The sequence below is a fragment of the Gymnoscopelus microlampas genome (genome assembly GCF_963454915.1).
Source record: "Gymnoscopelus microlampas genome assembly, chromosome: 22".
Classification (NCBI taxonomy): domain Eukaryota; kingdom Metazoa; phylum Chordata; class Actinopteri; order Myctophiformes; family Myctophidae; genus Gymnoscopelus; species Gymnoscopelus microlampas.
The window spans coordinates 29869261-29892826 of NC_139959.1; the positions used below are offsets into that span (position 1 = coordinate 29869261).

At 42.6% G+C, this 23566-nt stretch overlaps 1 protein-coding gene across 1 annotated transcript in view; it reads right to left on the reverse strand.

The window, feature by feature from the left end:
* pkd1l1 (polycystin 1 like 1, transient receptor potential channel interacting) overlaps positions 1-23566 on the reverse strand; it is a gene marked incomplete at both ends in the record, with an annotated part of 78148 nt that overhangs the window by 37598 nt on the left and 16984 nt on the right. The window contains 16 exons of the mRNA XM_084048678.1: positions 1616-1758; positions 1915-1992; positions 2186-2347; positions 2920-2997; positions 3426-4052; positions 5216-5379; positions 5892-6098; positions 8152-8333; positions 8439-8642; positions 12267-12399; positions 12862-13104; positions 15210-15381; positions 20180-20264; positions 20802-20954; positions 21462-21775; positions 22373-22534. Of these exons, the coding sequence (XP_083904804.1) occupies positions 1616-1758; positions 1915-1992; positions 2186-2347; positions 2920-2997; positions 3426-4052; positions 5216-5379; positions 5892-6098; positions 8152-8333; positions 8439-8642; positions 12267-12399; positions 12862-13104; positions 15210-15381; positions 20180-20264; positions 20802-20954; positions 21462-21775; positions 22373-22534 (3107 nt within the window). The remainder of the gene's footprint in view (positions 1-1615; positions 1759-1914; positions 1993-2185; positions 2348-2919; positions 2998-3425; positions 4053-5215; positions 5380-5891; positions 6099-8151; positions 8334-8438; positions 8643-12266; positions 12400-12861; positions 13105-15209; positions 15382-20179; positions 20265-20801; positions 20955-21461; positions 21776-22372; positions 22535-23566) is intronic.

The window sequence follows — 23566 nt, forward strand, 5'->3', positions numbered from 1 at the left end:
CCAGCTGTAGTGCAGCCCGAGCAGGTAGAAGCAACAACGCCGCAGTACTATGGGTTTTTCTCCGTCCCGAGAGCACCAGACGAGCCACGGCGCTCGGGAAGAGCAAATATAGGCCAGCCACCCCAGAGGTATGGACATGATTAGGGACAGTTGCAGGGACTGGCAACGGAAAAGTGGGGGGGGATGTGACAGGGTCAAAGCAGGGGGTGAAACCATTTTGTAACATTTTTTATTGATGATGAAAAACCTGTATTATGCACTTAAAAACATCATTCTCTTAAATGTATTTCTGCACTGCATGTTTTATGGTTGACAATGTATTTCCCCCCGGTCCCCGAGCCACTTGACATTGGACTCCCCTATAGGCTGCGTGACATTGACCTTGTGACTCCAGACGGCCAATGTCCCCAGGTCACGCTGGTGGCAGAGCAAATGAGGGCGGAGTAGGGTGTGGCCGCCACAAATACAAAAGTAGGCGCGGGCCATTCGAACAGGAGAGAGACAGGCACACAGGGGCAGTGTGGAAGTGACAGCCAGAAGGGACGGTTGTGCACAGGAGGAGCAGACATACCACGGAGCAGAGGTGGAGAATACAGCGATCGCGGCACGTACCAAGCCACCAGCAGCGGACGGTGAGCAGACGGCGCAGTAGCAGCAGAGACGGGGAGGACAGACAGACGAACCCAGGAACGGAGGAGAGGTCCAGTTGGCGATAACGTTGCGCGCTTCATACACTCATAGCCAGACACCTGTCTGGCTTGCGAGTAAGTGTTCTTCTATGCAACGTTACCTTTACAAACCCACGGTCCTAAACCCCATATGTGAAATATACCTGAACAGATGAACTGGTTCTAGTTTCTATGATTGCAGGCAATACGCACGAAGACAAGAAGAGACAGTGATTCTTGGCCTAAACCCCCGCTCCAGTTAAACCCCATACAAGGACATTCCCACCTTTTGCATTGAACCGTGATGAGTATATGATATAGCATTTGAATTGGCACTTGGCACTTTACTGCTTCAGTAATAGTTGGCACTTTAACGCTAAATTCATTATTTATTTGCTATAGGTTGCACAAGCCCTGTTTGTTTTAAGTATTTTGTGATTGTCTGTATTCCTGTATTTTAGTTAGTTAGTGGGCGCATTAGGAGGTTGAGGGTTTTAGTGTAGTGTTATATTGTGTTTATGTTTTTCAGTTTTAAGGCTTATAGATGCCAATGTTTTAGCTTAATAAAATCCGTTACCTTTTTATACAAACCTGTGTCCGTCCAATTCTCTTGTGGGATGTTGCAAAGTGTTGTTCTTACCTGGGCAAAACTGAACCTGTGAATAGCCTAAGACATTGTTATAGAGGACCCTACCTCTTAAATAAAAGGGTGGCGTAGTCTTGCAGTAGAATCACCATTATTATCCTCACAATAATTACGCACCCCGCACTTTATTGTGCACTCTATATTTTATTGTTGTGAGCTTAAATGTGGATGATAAATTACTTATTGGAAAAGGTCAGCATTCTGAAAAGAAGTGGCAAAGTTACATGTGACAGCCTGGCCACCGTCACATATGCATGTGCACATGTGTGTGCGTGTCTGTGTGTATGTGCATGTGTCATACCTCCTTCCCCGAGGTGCAGAAGACACTGAAGTGTGTGTATATCTCCATCCCACGGCTGGGTTGTACTTGACAGAGCACTCCTACTGGAGCAGGGTGGGTGGCTAAGAAGATCTGTGTCCGGCCCAGCAAAGCATCATGGGATTCTGAGTTCAACAGAGACAGATTGCAAGGTTTACTCCTGACGTACAGTATGGACATTTGTGCATGCGTGCGTGCGTGGCGTGCGTTGTATGGATTATGTTTAACCATGTAGGAGGAAACATTATCACTCGACAGACAACACAACAGTGGAAACTTACTGGCAGTGACCTCCAACATGTATCTACTGTCTGGCCTGAGACTGAACGACCGGAAGGTGAGGAGTGGAGAGGAGATTCCTGGAGAAGAGAAAGTGAAAGAGAGAGAGATAGAGAGATGGGTGGAAGTATAGATAGATCCATCACTCAATCAATCCATCTGTGTGTGTGTGTGTGTGTGTGTGTGTGTGTGTGTGTGTGTGTGTGTGTGTGTGTGTGTGTGTGTGTGTGTGTGTGTGTGTGTGTGCGTACAGTATGTGTATGATTGTCTTGCCTGTGTAGGTATATGACTCAAACTGCCCCGTCTCTACCAGCTCTCGGGGCAGGTCGAGGAGGGTGGGCTCCTGGACCACAGCGGAGGGGCTGGAATCCATCAAGTTACTCCCCTGGTCTTCACCTGATCCTGGACTAGCAGGTGCTGAGACACCCTCTGAACCTACACCTGAGAATACATATAGTGATCAGTGGTTCTCAAGCCTTTTCATTTCAAGGAACCCCCATACCTCTCAGAGTTACAGACCTGTAAGGCCTGTAAGACCACTCGAGGAACTCTGAGGGTCCACACACACACACACACGCAAGCACGCACGCACGCACGCACGCACGCACGCACGCACGCACGCACGCACGCACGCACGCACGCACGCACGCACGCACGCACGCACGCACGCACACACACACACACACACACACACACACACACACACACACACACACACACACACACACACACACACACACACACACACACACACACCTGTGGGTCTGCCTTGTGAAATCCCGGGGTCTCCCTCCTCTATACTCAGGATTGAGACATCATCATCTGTACCTAGAAGACACAGACTCCCCACTTTAATGCTTCAGGTCTCTGCAAGTTGATTTTCATACCATACTAAAATGAATGGAATCCAATGCCAATGTCATCAAAGTCTAATATAAAATGTGCCAACATTTTGAACAGTACAAGGAATGAGTTTGCTTGTGTGTCTGCAGATTGTTTTGGATTACCAGTGGTCCATGTGTGGTTGTCAGGTGGTGCCGGTGGAGTTCCGCTGAGCGGCAAGTCAACCTCCACCCACGAAGGGTCTGAAAACACAGTGTAGTTTGACATTTCATTTCATTTCAAAACTGTATTTTTTTCTCGAGAGGCACTGAGATGACTCATTTGCAGTGATGGACAATACACGACAGCAAACTGAACGCAAAATGTGCAAATGTTCTTTAACCCATTCAAACTTGGAAGGCATCTGTGTCATTTTAGATTTTAGCGTTGACTATTCAAAAATAGCAGATAATATACAAGCTCACAGCGCGTCACTTTGTGCCGCACTGCGAGCTTGTACATCTGCTATTTTCGAACAATCTTGAAAGCATGAGAACTACTGATTTAGAAGGCATTTGTAGATAGATAGATAGATAGATAGATAGATAGATAGATAGATAGATAGATAGATAGATAGATAGATAGATAGATAGATAGATAGATAGATAGATGAATGATGATGAATGGATACCTTCTCGACCTCCTGTGTCACCACTCTCCAGGATGGAGAACAGGTAATCTGAGTCTGCAGGGAAGTCACCGGAGGATTCTGTGATGGCGTCACCCTGGTCAAACGGGTCGGAATACAGGCCGCTGCCTTCATCAAAGTCAGCCGGGGAGCTCTCGGAGAAGAGATACGGTGGCTCTGTGGGGTCAAACCTTTCCAAAGGAATAGGATAAGATTCAGCCGCCACACCACCACCAGCCATGTTCACAGAGGAAAAGGGAGAAGTCTGATTGGGTGAGCCGCTGGGATGATCCGTCCTATTGGTCCTCCAAGGTTCAACTAAACTCTGTGTCCAGGAGCGACCTTCAGGGGATTGGCTGTCTTCTGAAAGAAGGGGAGGGGACAGCGGGAATTGTGGCATGGTAATAGGAGAGGGTATTGTGGGGTTTGTAGTTTGTGTCTCAGTGTCGTTGGATTCATTGGATGATGACGCATGGAGGTGCTGAGGGGTTGGAGGATTGGTGACAGGGGTGAAAGGTGTGTGCGTGGCAGGGGGTTGGAGGGTGGAGGTCCCAGGAGGCAGAGGGGAGGCTGCTGGACCCCCGATGAGGCTGGATGGAGAACTGAGATCCACTGCATGACAGAACGGTGCTGGAGAGGAAAGCACAAAACAAAACAAAACATGAAAACTGTGTCCAATGTCTTCAACATTGTCCGATTATTTTTACCAATAGAAATTGGAACAGAACAGAAAGAAATAAGGAATATTTTTTGCAGGATAATAATTATATTATAAAATGAAATCAAATAATATAAAACAAAATTAAATAAAAAAGTGTTCATAAATTATGTATGAATGACCCAAAGATAAAGTCAAAGATAGAAGCACAGCCGAGGAAAGCAGGATATTCAGACAACATGAGCTCATGTCTGCTGCCAGCCATGAATTAAATATAAAGCCTGTCTTCATATCAACATGAAGGATCAAAAAGGTGGAAATGGCAGCCTTGAAGTGCATGCTCTCCTTCATTTATATTCACTGTAATTCAAGTATTCAGAAGAGAAGAGAATTTGAATCACTTGCCAGCTCTGTACAAACACAAATATTCAGTCCTACATAACATATTGACCCAAATGATTCATATAAAATATCCTGTGATCACGGAGTTCACATAATTTGTCGATATAAATACATGTTTCCATCTACACTTAACAAATAGTGCAAAATAGGAACATATTTGTCTCGTAATCACAGCTAACTTATTTTGGAGTTATAGCACCTAACTTAACTCTTTCACTTTTACCTTTTCAAGTAGTCACAGAATATTTATCTCCAGTATGATCAATCCCCTGATGGTTGCTAATCACGGAGGGTTTCACTGTGCTTCCGCGAAAGAAAACAATATGTCATTGCGACATCCCGTTCGCTTGTTATACGCCCTTGAAAAAAGAATGTCTCGGCAAAAATACATAGTAAAACACAGGAGCCGAGATACAGGCGATTTCCCAAATACTTTAAATAGCAAGTCAATGGAGCAGTAAATCTTTGGATCACGTTATCTCCTGATTCTGTGTGAAAAAAATGAAAAAAACTTGGCAGTGAGGGCGTTTGGACGATGTCTCGTCATAAGTCGTCCTTGGCAGTCAATGAGTTAAAGGTGCTATAGCTCCTTTGTCAAATGGTGCTATATGGAACCTTTAGAGAAGCTCTACATAAACATACAGGTTCTTTGTAAGGCAGCGGTGCTACATAGCACCACAACCACCCCAATGAACCGCTGAAGAACCAATTATGTTATTGTGTGTAGTTTTACCTTCTCTTGTTGGTTTGGAGGAGACATTGACCAGGTAGAGGTCCCAGGTGTAGTGAACATGTCTGGGGTCAGCGCCAAAGCTCTCACACACAGCGCTGACAGAGAACGGCTGATCCCAGTTGAGCCTGTCACCCTGGCACTGGTGGCAAGACACCCAGACCCTGCTGGATTGTACAGAAAGAAACCCAGGTTCACATTACACTTTATGTTGCATCAATGTATACTTTATATGATGAGGATCCTTATAGGGTTACTGTGGATTAATTAATTAAGTTGTGAACTGTAGCATCCCTGCATGCCATAATAGGCGATCATTTGCAGAAAATAGACGATCTACAAGCTCACGACACAGTTGTGACCATGTAGATCAGCAATTTGGTGTAGAGCAAAAAAAGGAGGGGGCGAAGTATAGACCCCTGGTGGACCCCAGTCAACATTATATAGGGTTAACTTCAGTGGTAAATTATTTTACATATTGTCTGCGACGCTGTCAGGCAGAAACCTTGCAGCTTCATATTTAATATTTTTATGTTTTTCTTTCATAAATGAATGCCCTATTTTATACTTTGTCATAGATTGGTGAAGCAATAGGAAGTGGCGCTGGAATCCAACCGCCTGGGTTTGGATCCGCCCTTCAAGACCATCGATAGGGCTCGCTCTTTCAGGCTACAGTTACCTGATCGGGTGCGGTGCAACAGTAACAAAGGTCCGTGTGGAAGCCGTGCGCTCGGCAGCGCCGTGCACGGACAGCGTGAACTGGAACTGGTCAAAGCTGCTCTTCAGGAAGCTGGCAGGGAACGCCACCACGGGGGAGGAAGTGGGAAGGTATTGGTCGAAACAGGAGTCGACGATGGAGCTGATTGGCTTACAGCTCCAGATGTAGCTGTTAAGGGCAGGCAGGGAGGGGTCAGAGATGGTAGGATGTGTGTCAAATTAACCCATAACCCCATTATACTTTGGGCTATTCAAAAATAGCAGATCTACAAGCTCATAGCTCATCACCGAGTGCCGCGCTACGAGCTTGTAAATCTGCAATTCTTTTGAAAAATCGTGAAAATGTGTGAAAATCTTTGAATATATATATTTCTTAAAGCAAACATTTTTTTACTCAAATCTTTGCTTCTGTGGGGATTCTACAACATTGTTTTTCTTTTTTAAACGTATGTTGCTATAATATCAGTGGTTCTCAAAAAAATGTCATGTCAAGGACCCAAAATGATATGTATTTGTCTGCGGACTCCCCCATTTAAAAATATTTTGTTCCAGGGACCCCCAGAAGCAAAGATTTGAGTAAAAAATGTATATATTGAAAGATTTGCACACATTGTCACGATTGTTTAAAAAAAATAGCAGATCTACAAGCTATGAGCTATTTTTGAATAGCCAAAGAAAATCTAAAAGGACACAGATGCGTTCCCGGATTGAATGGGTTAATAGTGTAATGGGATATACTTGATAAAGCTGGGTTCCAACTATTCAAGAATGCCTTCCGCTGAAGCCTCACGTTGTGTTATTTCTTCCATACTATAGCCACAAGCCATCTGCACATGACTGAAATGCCAGGGCAGTAGATTATTACCAATTCACTGAGATTTCTTTGATGGCGCAGCTAAATTATTTCTGCCATCGGTTACCTCCTGGATAACTCACAGTAAAGCTACTAATGGTTCTTGGGCAATTTGTACTTTGAAAATAATGTTGAGAGCTATATAAATCTAATTCCAGTATAGCTTCAATTTGTTACATGACCAAATGATATGGACACAATAACCCAATTACTCCAACAATTGCTGATAAATGATGACCTAATCATCCCCGTTATGCGTAGTGTTCTAAAAGCTCTTGTTGTAAGCTTCCAGTTAACATTTTCTCCAACTGTTAAAGCAAGTTACTAGGTGTGATTCAGAACAAATTCTTTCCCACGTTTCCAAAGAGATTTCCTGCTGGAGTTCTGCTTCCCTGTAATTTGGGACTTTGAAATGATTATTCTATTCTATTCTATTCTTCTCCAGCACTTGCTCTGCTAGCACTGAGCCTGCAACTCATCACAACACTGTTATTTATAGTACACATACCCTGTGTTTATGTTTATTGCTTTGTACGTATCCTGTGTATGTGTATTCATTGGTACTTACTCTGTGTGTATGTGTGTATTACTTGATGTGCATGCTATTCTAACATCAAACACTGGCTAGCACAACGGCCAGGCAAAGACTTCTTGTGTATTGTCACCCTCTTTACAGACCTTCATCAGGTCTCCATCTCGCCCTGATGAAGACCAGTCTGGTCGAAACATGACATGTTTAACCTTTTTAATACATAGTTCTTCTGATTTTACACGCTCTCCTCCCGTTTTTCATGAGTGCTCAGATATTTTCTTTTCTTTTCAATCACTGTTCCCGTTGATCGTAGAAGCACTATCAGTCTACTTTGTACAATTTGTTTGTATCTCCGTTGAGCACCTGGTTGTTTGCTCTTTGTATTTTCTCTGCAATTCATTTTTTTCTTTGCTTCTTCTTCTTCTTCGCTAAAGGTCATGTCTAGGATTCGTGTCAGATCCTAGACACAGGATCTGACACAAATTTGTACCTGATTCAATTTATCCCCTGAGCAAGCAGGTAGGCTCTATTAGCTCAATGGTAAAAATGTCAGGGCTTGCGCAGGAAACTGTGTTCAAATACGGTTTCCTGCGCAAGAGGAAAGTGACATAGCAGCTTTAATTCTTCTAATCTACATACGTTAAGTTTTATTCAACCACAGGTGATTGATTGATTGATTGATTGATATCTTTATTGATCATGAAATAAACATCTGTCACAATAACATACATCTGATCCACCATAATCAAAAGCATAACGCGGCTTAAAGCTTGTTTCCATTGCGGTCCTTGACATGGCAACCGTGGCAAACATGGCGACCGAACCTATGATCTGTACCTGAGTGGGTTCGTGGGGAAGTCAGGGTCGTAAGAGCCCCGGCCATCCAGGGTTACCATGGTGACGTTCCTGTTGTCGACGAAGATGTTGGTGCCGCCGTTGACGAAGGCCACGGGAGGCGATGGAACCACGTCCACCTGCATGCTGTAGTTACTGTACACCACACTGCCAACGATCTGAACCTGTAATAAAACACTTGTAACTTTTAACTTTTTAATTTGACTTGTAACAGAGTATTTCTATATTGCAGTATGTGAGTGCTTTTTCCACCACTTCTTATTGCTCACCCTGGCTGTGACGGTGTAGGCGTCATAGTCCAACAGGTGGCTTGGCAGCATGATGCTCTGTCTGTGTCTCTCTACGGTGGGCAGAGGAACAGCGTGACCCGAGGAGCTGTAGAACGTCCAGGTGTACCGAAGGGCCCCAGAGATGTCACAGTGGACCTCAGAGTCAAAGGTCACGCCAAGACGCACCACCTCATATCTCCGCACCTGGACAGACAGGGGAGGGAAATCAATTTAGCTAATAGGCTCTATTCACAGCAGCCATATTATGAAGACATTCACAGGTGTTACCAATGATACTAATGAAGGCTCTGTTCCATTCTGGTCAGACGGAGTTAGGGTGCTGGTATTGTGCATGTTGGCTCACTGGAAACACTCTGCTACACCAGTGGGTCTACAGTTGGGGTCCAGGGGACCCTCATGGGCTTCCAAATGGCCCCTTATGTGTGTGTAACTCACATAAGTTCAGAATAGTTCAGAATGTTCAGAATACATTTTAAGATTTTACTGATAACTTTTAAAGCCCGGCAGGGACTGGCCCCCAGCTACATCAAAGACTTGCTGGCCCCCTATGAACCTGGGCGCCGCCTTAGATCCACGGGTAAGGCTCTCCTTACAGTCCCTAAGTCTAATTTCGTCACCCGGGGCGATCGGGCTTTTGCATTCCGGGCGCCCACGCTTTGGAATGCCCTGCCCATAGAGCTGAGGCTTGCAAGTTCCGTGTCTTCTTTTAAATCACTTCTAAAAACCTACCTTTATGTTAAGGCCTTTTCTTAGCTGTTTTGCCTTGTGCTTTTGGGTTTCATACTATCAGCTTTTAATTGCTCTTTCTTCATTATTAATTGTTGTAATTGTTGTAATTGATTATATGTGTTGCTTTTATGTATGTTGTTTTAACCTATGTGGTTATTATGCTGCCCTTTATATGTAAAGCACTTTGTAACCTTGTTTGGAAAAGCGCTATATAAATAAATTCATTGGCAGGGTTTCCCAAACAGCTTCGTAGAGATGCTTCGTAGAGATGCTGCGCAGGTCCGACGACGGGTCTAACGTGTGTCGTCACAGGCGTTAGCAGGCACGTAGATTTCAGGTCACGCCCTCAGCAGCCACGTAGATTTCAGGTCATGCGCAGCCTACTCAACTTGCGTAAGGGCCTCCTACACAGCAAACCTACGCTCCCTCATTAGTAGCAGGTGGTTGTAACCTGGCAACGTGCCATCTAAACTGGCTTCACGAGACACCATAGTCGTAGGTTCTCCAGTGCAGGGAGTTACGTGTGTGCTAAAACTACATTCTGCCATCAGCATGCATGCAGCCTACCTACTCCCCGCCTCCTGGGAGAGACGTAGCCTCAGTGCTGTTCAATGCAGCAGCTTGTAACGAGCGCCCTGGGCCGCCTTTAACACCGATCGTAGCGAAATAGATCTATGAAAAGACCGACACACACACACACACACACACACACACACACACACACACACACACACACACACACACACACACACACACACACACACACACGTGTGTGTGTATGTGTGTGTGTATATATATATATATATACATATATATATATATATATATATATATATATATATATATATATGTATATATATATATATATATGTATATATATATATATATATGTATATATATATATATATATATATGTATATATATATATATATATATATATATATATATATATATGTATATATATATATATATATGTATATATATATATATATATATGTATATATATATATATATATATGTATATATATATATATGTATATATGTATATATATGTATATATGTATATATATATATATATATATATATATATATATATATATATATATATTACGGCCGGGCCGGTGCGTAACGTGCCCCAAAAAAAAACAGACATACAAGCTGTCAACGCACTGCGACATGCCGTGTCGATAGCTTGCAGATCTGTTCTTTTGGGTAGGGCGAGGGGCTGCAGTGCTTCGTCCTCTATGCATGAACCCGAAGTTTACAAATCGTACTCTCACGGATGATCCGATCATCTAATAAAAATATTAAGCACATGCCAAGTTAACTAAAGGTATATAAATGATGCTGAGCTAAATATGTTTCCTTAATTTCGAACTTTTATAGTTAAACGTTATTATGAAAGTGCAGTTCCTCTCTCAAAGTGACAGCTGTTGCGCTCGCCATGTTTATGAATGGTTAAAACATCTTTTGAAAATAGCTGATCTACAAGCTCACAACGTGTCACAAGCTTGTAGATCTGCTATTTTCAAAAGATTTTATGCATAGTAGACTTGGGAAATGGGACGTTCTGAGATCGAACCCAAGGCTCCCACTCGCCAGCCCAACGCGTTACCAGTCATGCCAATAAGACTGAGCCCGATAGTTAGGTCTTTTGCACGCCACTTCTCGCTAATTTGAGTGTGGGGGCTACACAGCGCAGCTGTTCCTCCTAACAGCCGCTCGCCCCAAAATAACAGATCTGCAAGCTATCAACACGGCATGTCGCAGTGTGTTTGTTGTATATATGTCTGTTTTTTTGGGGAGGCGTCGCCCGTTACGTGCCGTTATATATATATCTATATATCTATATATATCTGTATCTATATATATAGATATATATATATATTCCTAAACTTTCCTAAAGTAAATTCCCCCCATTGGTGCTAAAAGCTGTCAATCATGCAGGGGGACGCCCCCTCTATCCTCTGAATTTTTTTGAACGGCGAACAATGGCCGCCGTGTTCATTTAAGATCATTGAAATGTCACCTTAAAATGCATTTTAATACATTACAGAATGTACCTATAAAAATGTAAGTGTCCAATACATATAAAGGTAAGTTAGATAAAGGTGCGACTTTATCTTAGTATATTTGCAAAATTCTGTATATATATATATATGTATGCAAAGGGTGTTTAAACTATAGTAGGAAAGCACTACGTAGTTGACGTAGGCTACGTCCAGGAGCTCTTTACTGCATGCTGCCTCCGGAGTGTAGTTTTAGCACAGACGTTAACACCGTGCGCTTGAGCACCTGCGACGATGGTGTCTCCAGAAGCCAGTTAAGGGCACACACAGCTGCTACTAACGAAGATAGTGCGCAGCGGGGTTGCTACTGCGCAGCTGCGTGGAGGCTCCTACGCAGGTTCTAGGCTACGCACAAGCTCAAATTCGTTTGGGAAACCCGGCCATTATCATTAACTCTGAGAGTGTACAAATGGAACGGGTCCATTTGGTTCCATTTGTACACTCTCAGAGTTATGGGGGTCGTGGAAACCACAGATATAGAAACCTAGATACCTCATTGGCCTCTGCAGTTCATTGGAGCGACGTGCTTGGTATGGTGGCCGCCATATTTCCGGGGGGCACTGGCCAATCACAGCGCGTTGACTAATGGCCAATCACAGCGCGTCTTTTCCAGGACTTGTCAGAATCTAGTTGTCCCGCCCCCACCTACCTCTCATTGGCCTACTGAACGCCCCCTTCTGTGACATCCGCGAAAATTTCCAGCTGCCCCCCAGAAGCGGAAGTGCGTCCGCCATACACACGCTTTAGAGCCAGAGGAGGCGTCTACCTTTATATGTCTATGGTGGAAACCACTGTGCTACACTAAATGGAACAGAGCCTTCATTAGTATCATTGGTAACACCTGTGAAGGAAGTGATAATATGGCTGCTGTGCATAGAGCCTATTATCTCTAATGCATTAATGAGTTGAAGAGAAGAGAAGAGAAGAGAAGAGAAGAGAAGAGAAGAGAAGAGAAGAGAAGAGAAGAGAAGAGAAGAGAAGAGAAGAGAAGAGAAGAGAAGAGTCTTACCTGTATTTTCAGAGGGCCCATGTTCTTGACTGGTGGAGGTTGGCAGGGCTGCTCCACCACAAAGATGTGACTGCTCATCGAAGCAGAACTCACCAGGTTAGATACTGTCACCTCCACTGTCAACTCTCCTGTCCTGTATAGGGTACACATACACACGTTTGCACGTGCACATATACATACACGTGTCAAGCTTCTGCACAGACTATATTCTATAAGTGGGAGTGATTCTCAACCATTTTAATTTCAAGGACTCCCAGTTTAACATGCATTAGGCTACGGACCCCCAGTTAATGACAGAGTTAGAGACTCACAAGGGTCCATTTGGTTCCTAACTATCCATCATTTAGCTGGAGACCCCCTGGAACTCCCTCAAGGACCCCTGCATGGGGTCCCCAGACCCCACTTTGAGAACCAATGACAGGGTATTAGAAATGTTGACATGATACATCCCTAAACTGAATATTCCATTTACTCAAACGTAAACTGATGAATTTTCTGTTGATTGATAAAATGGATCAATCCTTCCACCCCGCAAAACAACATGAAGATGACTGTGTCACGGACAGAACCACGGTTTCTGGAGAACGTACTGTACCTGTAGAACACGTGCCGCTCCGTGTTCCGCGTTCCCGTCCTGGAGGTTCCGTCTCCGAACCTCCAGAGGTACGTGAGGTCCGTGCCGACGCTGACGCGGCAGAAGAACTCCACCGTCCGGTTGAGGAGGACGGAGGCGGGGTGGACCAGCCTGCCGGCTCCGACCGTCCTCTGGACCACCAGGGGGAACGCGTCCGACGTGAAGGAACTCCGTCCGTTGGACGCCACCACCACCACGTTGTACCTGGATTCAAATAACAAAGGGGTGTTTGATTTGATCAGTGGTGGAATGTAACTAAGTACATGTACTCAAGTACTGTACTTAAAGGAGAATTTTGGACTAAGGTTTTCTTACCTTTTCTATGATGTTATGATATCTTAGGATGAATGTTTTTCTGTTTTTTTTTTGTGAGATCTGACGTTCAAATAAAGCTATTAAAATATGCGATCTAACGCAAGGCCTATCCGCGCACGTTTTAAGCTGTGGTGGACCCGGGGTGGAGTTATGACATTTGTCTACTGTACCATTCATCCTAAGATATCATAACATCATAGAAAAGGTAAGAAAACCTTAGTCTAAAATTCTCCTTTAAGTACAATTTTGAGGTATTTTTTTTACTTTCTTCAGTATTTACAATTGTCAGTACTTTTAATTCTACTCCACTACATCTCAGAGGCAAATATTGTATTTTTACTCCACTACAATTATATGAAAACTTCAGTTACTAGTTACTTTGTAGATTTTGATTATTATTACAAAACACACATTTTGGCCATTTGAAAATAGCCGATCTACAAGCTCACAATGCGTCGTTATTATTTCCCTGATCTTAAAATGTGTATCCTATCATCTGTCATCATCTTTTCATTTTTAATAATGAAATGAGTATAATGAAACTATTGACTAATGAGTTTCTCTGTATATGTACGCACTCTGCAAATGTGTCCACCAGAGGGTGCTGTGACTCAACTATGCAGCCCTGGTGTTGCTTTCACTTGTGAAGCACTTTGTGAGCATCATGTTTTGATAAAGTGATTTTATTGAGCTTACATCATCAGCACTGTGTTCCAAACACTACAGTAGCTCATGCTCTGACTCAGATCAGACTCTGGATGAAGTGATTACACGCATCATCAACTCTTAAGCATATTGAATTATCTGTGTTTACTTATATGCACGGACAATTTGAAAACGAAACACATCTTAACACATTTACAGGTTCACAACTCAAACAAAACACTGCATGAACCCTAGCGTCCTTATTCTGGGGAAATGTTTGGCGAAAATAGCAGTTCTGCGTCATTTGGGGTACGGAATTCACATTTAAACTCAAATTCATCTCTTTTATGCACGTTTTCTTCACGCCTATCCATTAATGAATCGCTTTGGTGTCCCTATTTTGGCCATGTAACAATTCAAATTTGTATTTATTTTTCAATACCGAAAATAGTAGATCTACAAGCTCACATGTTAAAGAAATATTTCTCCTTGTCTTTAACTCATGGGGCATCAGCAATAGCCTCTATGCACAGCAGCCATATTGGGAATGAATTGGGCCCCTTCCTTACTTCCTTCACAGGTGTTACCAATAATACTAATTAAGGCTCTGTTCCATTTAGTGTGGCAAAGTGGTTGTCTTATTTTCAAGGACCCCCATAACTCTGAGAGTGTACAAATGGAACCATACACTCTCAGAGTTACACACCCACCATAAGGGGCCATTTGGGAACCAAAATGGAGTGTACAATATCAGCACCCTGACCAGAATGGAACAGAGTCTTCATTAGTATCATTGGTAACACCTGTGAAGGAAGTAAGAAGAGGCCCAATTTCTTTCCAATATGGCTGCTGTGCATATAGAGCCTATTCCCAACCTGTGGAAACACTAGGATTTTGATAATAATGTATAACAGTGGTTCTCAATTTTTTTATTTCAAGGACCCTTAGAACTCTGAGAGCATATGGTTCCATTTGTACGCTCTCAAAGTTACACACCTGTAGAGGTCCATTTTAAACCCCCTCAAGGAACCCTGAGGGTCCCTTTACCCAACCTACTGATATATAACACTAGAGGGTCGGGCCGCTATGCAGCCCTCACATCTAGAGATGCCTGATGTCATCAGTTTATGTCCATTTATGGGCATGCCCCCTTTTGTGCATATACTGTATATGGAGCTGACTGATTTGTTTGTGCCTGATGCCATGAAGACACTCACTGATATCATAGCAACAAAGGGGTTTCAGAAAACTGTTAGGATTTAGAAGACATTAGTAGAATCAGCCTCAGGTCTTATAATGGGTTAAGTGTGTTCTGGCGGTGCAGTGGTGAGGTTGTCCTGTCTGTATACCTGCCAGGCGTGTGGTATCGCTTGTTGATCGTTGTGGAGGTGGTCCTGGTGGGCCTGCTGGAGTCTCCGAAGTCCCAGAGGAACCGCAGAGGCCCTGCCTCATCGGTCTGCACCGTGAAGGTGATGTCTGTGTTGGTGGAGTATGTCTGCTTCTCTGCATGCACCCTCACAGCTGGGGAGGACAGCACACATATATTTTGTGTGACAATGAATCATCAACTTAAATGTGTAATCGTGACAGCCCTACACACAGCACACACTGCGGGGTTATTATAGGGCAATTTGAGAAGCACAGAGCTCTGTGTGTGTGTGTGTGTGTGTGTGTGTGTGTGTGTGTGTGTGTGTGTGTGTGTGTGTGTGTGTGTGTGTGTGTGTGTGTGTGTGTGTGTGTGTGTGTGTGTGTGCGTACGTGCATGCGAGTGACAGAGTGGGGCAATCAATCTCAGATAAGATTTAGTGACAAGATTTTTATGAAATGGCTGTGAATGAGGCCAGCCGTATTTAAACAGGGTCGGTCTGGTGTGTGTGTGTGTGTGTGTGTGTGTGTGTGTGTGTGTGTGTGTGTGTGTGTGTGTGTGTGTGTGTGTGTGTGTGTGTGTGTGTGTGTGTGTGTGTGTGTGTGGATAACCACTTTATCCATGTATATGTTGGCTATTCAAAAGTAGCAGATCTACAAGCTCACAGCGCGTCACTTTGTGCCCCGCTGCGAGCTTGTACGTCAGCTATTTTGAAAAACATTTTGAAAAACCTCGAAAAATGTTTGGAAGATTTTGAATACGTTTTGAATTCTTTAACGTAAATCTTCTCTTCTGAGAGGGTCCCTCGCACAAAACATTTTCAGATGGGGGTCCGCGGGCAAAAACATATCAATTTGGGGGTCCTTGGCACTTAAACGTTTGAGAACTACTGTCATAGACGACTGACGTCACAGGCTGGTCACATGAAGTCCCAGATCCACATTGGAGGAGCCACACCGTCTCTATGTGGATCCCAAAGATCCACATGATCCCATTTTTATACTGAAATAACCTTACAGCCATTACTTCTGATGAAAGGACAAGTTAAAGGACAACTTCACCCATTTTCAACCTATCTTCATATAATTGGTCCTCACTAATGCTCATAATAATATGGTACCATTTTTGTCTCAGAGGAGGGCTCTAGACAGTTCAGAAACCCGCCTACCAGTGACATCATCAATGGGGAATCCAAGCTAATAGAAACTGCAGGCTTAATATTTCTGGACAGTTAGCATGCGATAAAGGAAGCCTTTGTTCTCGCGTTAATAAAGATCTACAGTATTATTATGTTTTCGTCGTGCTTGAAACATGCCTAATGATGATGTCACTGGTGGGCGGGTTTTCGAAGTGTCCACACTCCACAGTCTGAGACACAGACCGAGTAGAAGTTTATTACTATTACTACTGTTACTATTTTATCATGAGCATTAGTGAGGACCAATTATATGAAGATGAAAATGGGTGAAGTCATCCTTTAACCAAGACAGGGTTAACTTCATCTCTCTGTATCCTGTTGCTGTGAATTCGAGTCACGAATTCAATGTGTTTTCACCTCATGACTGCAAAGCTCTAGAATGGTTTCACCAATGTACAAACTGAACTACGTGTAGTAAACTTCCTATTAGCGTCATATCAACTCCAAACTGAATTCAACTGACTAAGATTTACTGAAATCGAAACCAATAACTTAAGCCGTTCGGCTCTGCACAGTCAAATCTGGAGTGGTAAGTTTATCTCTGAACCTTTAAAGAACATTGGCCTGTGAGGGTCTATTTTTTGGACCCCTTTTCAAACTACTATATATTGCATGGCCTGAGACGTCAGGCACATACATTCTTTTCCAGTGTAACGCGAGACGCACTGAAGCTCAGATTTGCTTGGACAGAGATCAAGAATGCGAGTATTAGTCAAGGATGAAAGCCAAGTAATTAACTTCCTACAGTCATTCTGACAACTGTTTGGCAGCGTCACGTTCGGATGACAGCAGCGGCAGAATGCCGTAACGTCGCCGTCCGAACAGAAACCTCATATCTCCGATATTTCAACTTTTTTCATGTTTTCTTCTGCAAATGAACGCGTTACTTCGACATAAAGAGCGTTGCACTAAAGTAGCGAAAATAGCCAATCTACAAGCTCACAACGCCCTCGCGATGTGAGGCGTTGTGAGCTCGTAGATCAGCTATTTTCACAATTTCACTTAACTTTTTTTTCTATAATAAAAAGGAACGGTTTTGTAGGTTTCCCACGACTTCTCAGAGGATTTTTTTTTAACTTTTTGAATCCACTACAATCATTTAAATGCTTTAGATTACAAGTTACTTTGGAGATTATTAACGTGCATTAATATTTAAGCCATATTTTAGCTTGCAGATCTGAACTAGATTTTCACAGTTTTCTTTTTGTCCTTTAACCCATTCAATTCGGGAATGCACCTCTGTCATTTTAGATGTCTTTGCCTATTAAAAAATAGCAGATATACAAGCTCATAGCGCAGCACCGAGTGCCGCGCTATGAGCTTGTAGATGATTTTTTGAAAAATCATGAAAGTTTGTGCAAATCTTTGAATATATATATTTTAAAGCGAACATTTATAAAATATTTTGTTCAAGGGCCCCCAGAAGCACAGATCAGAGTTAAAAATGTTCGCTTTAAATCATATATATTCAAAGATTTGCACACATTTTCATGATTTTTCAAAAACTATTTTTGAATCAAATCAAATCAAATCAAATCAAACTTTTTTTTTTTTTATTGCGCTTTTTTTTTCTCTAAGCACCTTAACGTCTATAAGTATATCATGCACAGTATACATACATTGCTGCTATGCTCAGGCACCTTAGTCTGTCTCTTATCTCAGGTACTTTGTAAATATGTAGATAACTTGTTTTTTTGGCTTCTATTGTTCTCTTGTTTGATCTCCTTCCCACCTGCCCCCCTACCCCTCTTCTTCTCTCTCTCCCCACTCTTCTTTCTACGGAATTTAACGTTGCGATGGGAATGATGTACAAAAACAAATTTCACCCACTTTTTTACCTTGTAAACCTGTGATGTGACAATAAACCTGATTCTGATTCTGATTCTGATTCTATTTGTATAGCACATTTACATCGTCCAAAGTCGAACCAAAGTGCTCCACATTACAGAGCATAAGAATAGCCAAAGAAATCTAAAATGACACAGATGCGTTCCCGGATTGAATGGGTTAACAATAATAAAAAGAGGAACCTTTTTTTAGGACATACAAGGTTTTCCACGCCGACAGCGACGACATCTTAATCCAAACTCAAGCTGCACACAGCTCAGAATTAACAGCTGGGCCCTCTGCGTCACTCCACTGCACAGAAAGTGAGACTTTTCTGCGTCCTTATAGGAGGACATATAACACCAGTGGTGTCATGTAACTAAGTGCTGTTACTTAAAACGGCACTATGTAACTTTTTTTTAAATAAATAAAATGTAATTGTGTCCAATCTGTATGGTAGAGCAGTGGTTCTCAAACTTTTTTCATGCCAAGGACCCCCAAAATGATATGGATTTGGCCGAGGACCCCCATCTCAAATATGTTGTTCCAGGGACCCCCAGGAGCAAAGATTTGAGTTACAAATGTTCGCTTTAGCAGATCTACAAGCTCATAGCGCTATGAGCTTGTATATCTGCTATTTTTGAATAGCTTAAGTATAAAAGGTTAAAATGATTGTGATGCTATATTAACACATTTTGCTGGGGACCCCCTGGAACCCCCCCAAGGACCCCTGGGGGTCCCCGGACCCCACTTTGAGAACCAATGTAGCAAAAAAACATCTGAGTACTTCTTCTGCCTCTGTATAAATCGTCTCCGTCGGGTGGAAACCTCACATGTCCGAAACCGTTCCTTTTCAGCATTCAAATTGAAAAATAGCAAAAGTAGCAGATCTACAAGCCCAAAAAGCATCGCTTCGCGCTGCGTTTCGAGCTTGCAGATCTGCTACGTTTGATGTTTTTGTGTGACACTGTAGTATGATCAAGTACAGCATTCATTTACCAAAAAACGCAAAAAGTTAAAATATGGAGATAAGAGGTTTCTGGCAGATGTGCATGCAGTGCAGTGCGCTGCGGGCCCGGGTGTGGGGATTGTAACCCAGGCTGTTGTGGTTGCAGTAAAGTGGTAAGAACATTTACTGGTTGAGCTACCAGGGAGAGAGGAATGCCATCCGCTGACATGGAGATGTTCTTTTTTTTCTCTAGGTCGGTGGTTCCCCAATTTCTTTTTTTTTTAGCTCGAGACCCAAAAGAGAAATTTGATGATGTCTCCCCCCCCGGGACCCGACAAACTATAGTGAAAATAGCCAATCTACATTACATTATAGTCATTTAGCAGACGCTTTTATACAAAGCGACTTACAATAAGTGCATTCAACATAGGTAGGGAACGAAACTACTAATCACCAGAAGTCCTAAGTACATTTTATGCTCAGACAAGCAACCAAGAGTATACCTAGCGCTAAGGTAAAAGTGCAATATATCAGCTACCTACTTTCTTAAACAGATCTACAAGTGTTGTGAGCTTGTAGATCTGCTATTTTCACTACTTATTAAAGTTTTCTTTTTTTTTTACATTCATGGAATTTCTTAGATGTTTTTATTTTATTTATAAGATTCTTTTGAGCATATCCTGCTTTATCATCAATCCAAAAATTCATCGCTTCACTGCCTTTTCGCTAAGATCAAGTGTAATCAATCCAAAAATTCATGGGGCCACAAAAAATCACAAAAACGCATATTGTGCTGTGTGAAATAAGACTTGAAGTCTTTATGAAAAGGTTTATCAAGTTAATAAAACCAACGGTAAATCTGGGTCACGTTCAAATGGAACTTCATTTGAACTTGAGAACTTGAGAAACCGGTACTGTGAGGACTGGCTCACAGTTCTCACAGTGTGGCGCTAGGCAGTAATTAGAAGTGATTCCTTACCACTGACAGTCGGTCTGTCCGTCTTGACAAGCATGTGTCCAGATGCACTCGCCATGCTGAGGTTACACACAGCGCCGTGCACCACCTGCATGTGCACACACAATGTATAGGCATGTACATGCACACACACGAACAAACACACATGCACATAGCCAGGCAGACGCATACTGTATATGTGATATACATGACAAACATGAGTGCACGCATTTTCACATATCCATGGAAAAATAGGCAACCATTCAGCGAAAATAGCACATCTACAAGATCGCAACACGTTGTTGTGAGCTTATAGATCGTCTATTTCCGGGAAAGAGATTTGGAGGGCAGACCTTTGTTAATCCCATGGGTAAATTAAGTTTCAGCTTCAACCAGCTGATGGATACTCAGATGCTCACGATGAGCGCTCGGGTGTAGTCGGGGAAAGAAGAGAAAACCAAGTATGCTATAGAGCCAGTTTAAGCAGTTCAAGGATCTATATACAATCATTCCTCACTGATAAATGTCAGACTGTTATTGGTCGGAGGGGAAGTTGCAACGGAAAGAAAATCAATGTCTCTATCTACAGACCAAAGCTTTATTGCACACTTAGCGGAAATGAGGCTGGGCTGGTTTAAATAATGACCTGCGTTCCATGTGGATCTCTGATGTTGACTGAATGACGCCAGTAGGAAGGCAGAGTACTCACAACAACATGGAGGATCCCCTCAGTCCAACCGGAGGCAATGGATGCATTAACGCTCACCATGTGAACTCCCTCCGTCTCAAAGACCCACTTCTGCAAGAGAACACACAAGATAAACAGTAAGAAAGAAAGAAAGATGGATAAAACTTTAACTTCACCACATGATCCCAAGAAAGGGAGAGGACCAAGTATACTGTCTGTCTGTCTGTCTGTCTGTCTGTCAGCCTTTACAGGCCACGACCCCCCAAAATAATCATATTTTAACTGGGGACCCCCCACCCTGACAAGCAGTTGGAATTGTAGGAGTTGAGGCATTACATTTAGTTTGACTCGGGCGTTGTGAGCTTATCTACAAGCTCACAACGCCTCGCAATTTTTGGCTATTTTCACAATTAATGGCTCCAGTTTTTATAGGATAGTATAGTATGTTAAAACATTTTTTTTAAGGTATTAAAAAATTCTTTAAATTGTCATTTTACTGTCACCTGGGGACCCCCCTGACAAAATCATGCGGGGACACATTCCGACCCACAGGTTGAGAACCACTGTTCTATACAATTGCAGCAGTACACCAAGAGAACATGTGTGTGGTGGTCTTACCACAGTGCTGTTCAGACAGTCAGTATCAGGCAGGCAGCTAGTGTTTAGAACCGTTCCCTCATCCTCCTCTCCTTCACGGGTGAATCCCCAGTGGAACCGGTATGGTCCGAGGCCGCGGCGCGCGTGCGCCCGTAGGGTGACGGTTTCGCCCAGTCGGGCTGTCTCCACAGCTCCTATCTGGGGGTCCACGGAGGGCACACAGGAAGGGGTCCCAGGGAGCAGATAGACCTCCAGCCCCTCTGGAGAAGAAGGACGAGCGATGGAGAGGAACAGCGTAGAGGAGAGCTGCGACAGAGGGTTGGAGACACTGACATCTGGAGAGAGAGCAGGACGATTTGAGTGAGTGAGTGAGTGAGTGAGTGAGTGAGGTGAGTAAAGGAATGAGTGAAAGAACGAGTGGGTCAGTTAGAAGCAGTGGTTCTCAACCTGTGGGTCGGGTCCCCAGGTGATAGTGAAGTGACAATTTAAGGACTTTTAAGACCTTTTTAATACCTAAAATAAAAAAGACAAAAACAAAAACCGAAAGAAGAGAAAAATACCATTACTGCAACAAAAGTAATCAACAAACAATATTATAAAACATTGGCCAAATTGTCAAATAATATAAGAAAGAGATACAAAATGTGAAAATGGCCGATCTACAAGCTTGTGGATCGGCTATTTTCACAAGTTTTATCTGTGGAAAGGAGTCAAACAAAATAGGGGGTCCCCAGTTCAAATATGATTATTTTGGGGTGTCGCGGCCTGAAAAGGTTGAGAACCACTGAGACAGACAGACAGACAGACAGACAGACAGACAGACAGACAGACAGACAGACAGACATAGACAGACAGAGATAACTAATCAAAACAATAATGAGTATAAGTAATATATGATTCACTGTTTGACAGATTTGCTCTTGTTGACTTACTGAGACGATATTTCCCCGGGGTCTCCAGGAGCCAATCGTCTGCCAGTGTGAAGGAGCCATCATCCAATACAGGAAGACTATGTGAACTTTGACCTCTAGAGTTCCTCCCACTGAACTGCACTGAGACGTATGAGAGGTTCAGCTGTCCCAGACTCTGAATTCCTGAAAAAAACAAACAAAAAAAACACAGCAAATAAATAATGCTGTAGTTTGACACCTATATGATTTTTGTGTTCTGTGGAAATAAGGATTTTGATTCACCATGAAATGTCATTATCAGCTACATGAGAATATATTTATTTGGCTAAACTAATATTTGTTTTTTTGTATTTTTGTATTTATATTTTAGCATTTCTTTGTTTTGTTTTTTATTGCATTTTTATTTTATTTGCATGTTCAAAATAAAGATTATCAAATCAAATCATAGTCACAGAGTGTTTGTTCAGTAACAGGGGTCTCCGCGTTTGTTCAGCTCTTTGGTAAACAGAAAATACATTTTCAGGTCGGAGTGGAATTGGAATTGGTATCCCGACCTGAAACTGTATTTTCTGTTAAAGAGCTGGAGAGACAGGGAAACCCTGGTTATTGAACAAACACTCTATAGCAATGATTACTATCAGAATGTAGAACTTTTTTACCACTTTTGTACCAGGCTGGATTCGATGTTTACTGTATCGTCCAGGGGAGATATTTGGCTTATGAGCTTGATGCAGTATCAGTTGTCCACCAGTAGGTGTCCTACCCAACACCAGGGCGTCCATTTCTCAATGGAAGAGTAGAGAGAGAGACAACCACCAACCAATGTAGAGGCACTAGTTATATCGTATTAACACTACTCAATACGAATTGGTTAAAATAACGTTTTATTCACTAAAATAAATCCCGCTTTGCAACACAACCTGGCATCCCTATTTTGGGCTTGTCATTATAGGAAAAACATTTCTACAAATTAAAAAAAAAACAAAAAAAACAAAAAAAAAAACATCTATAAGCTCACAGTGTGTCCCATTGCAACGCATTTCTCTCGCTATTTTTTAAATAGGTCTTAAGTGGTTCAAATGAAGAATAGTTTGGTAATGATGATGTTTTATAGCTGAAAAGACAAAAGGGGTTTAACACAATAAAACCAGGAAAGCATCTGTGTCATTTTAGATTTTAGCGTTGGCTATTCAAAAATAGCAGATATACAAGCTC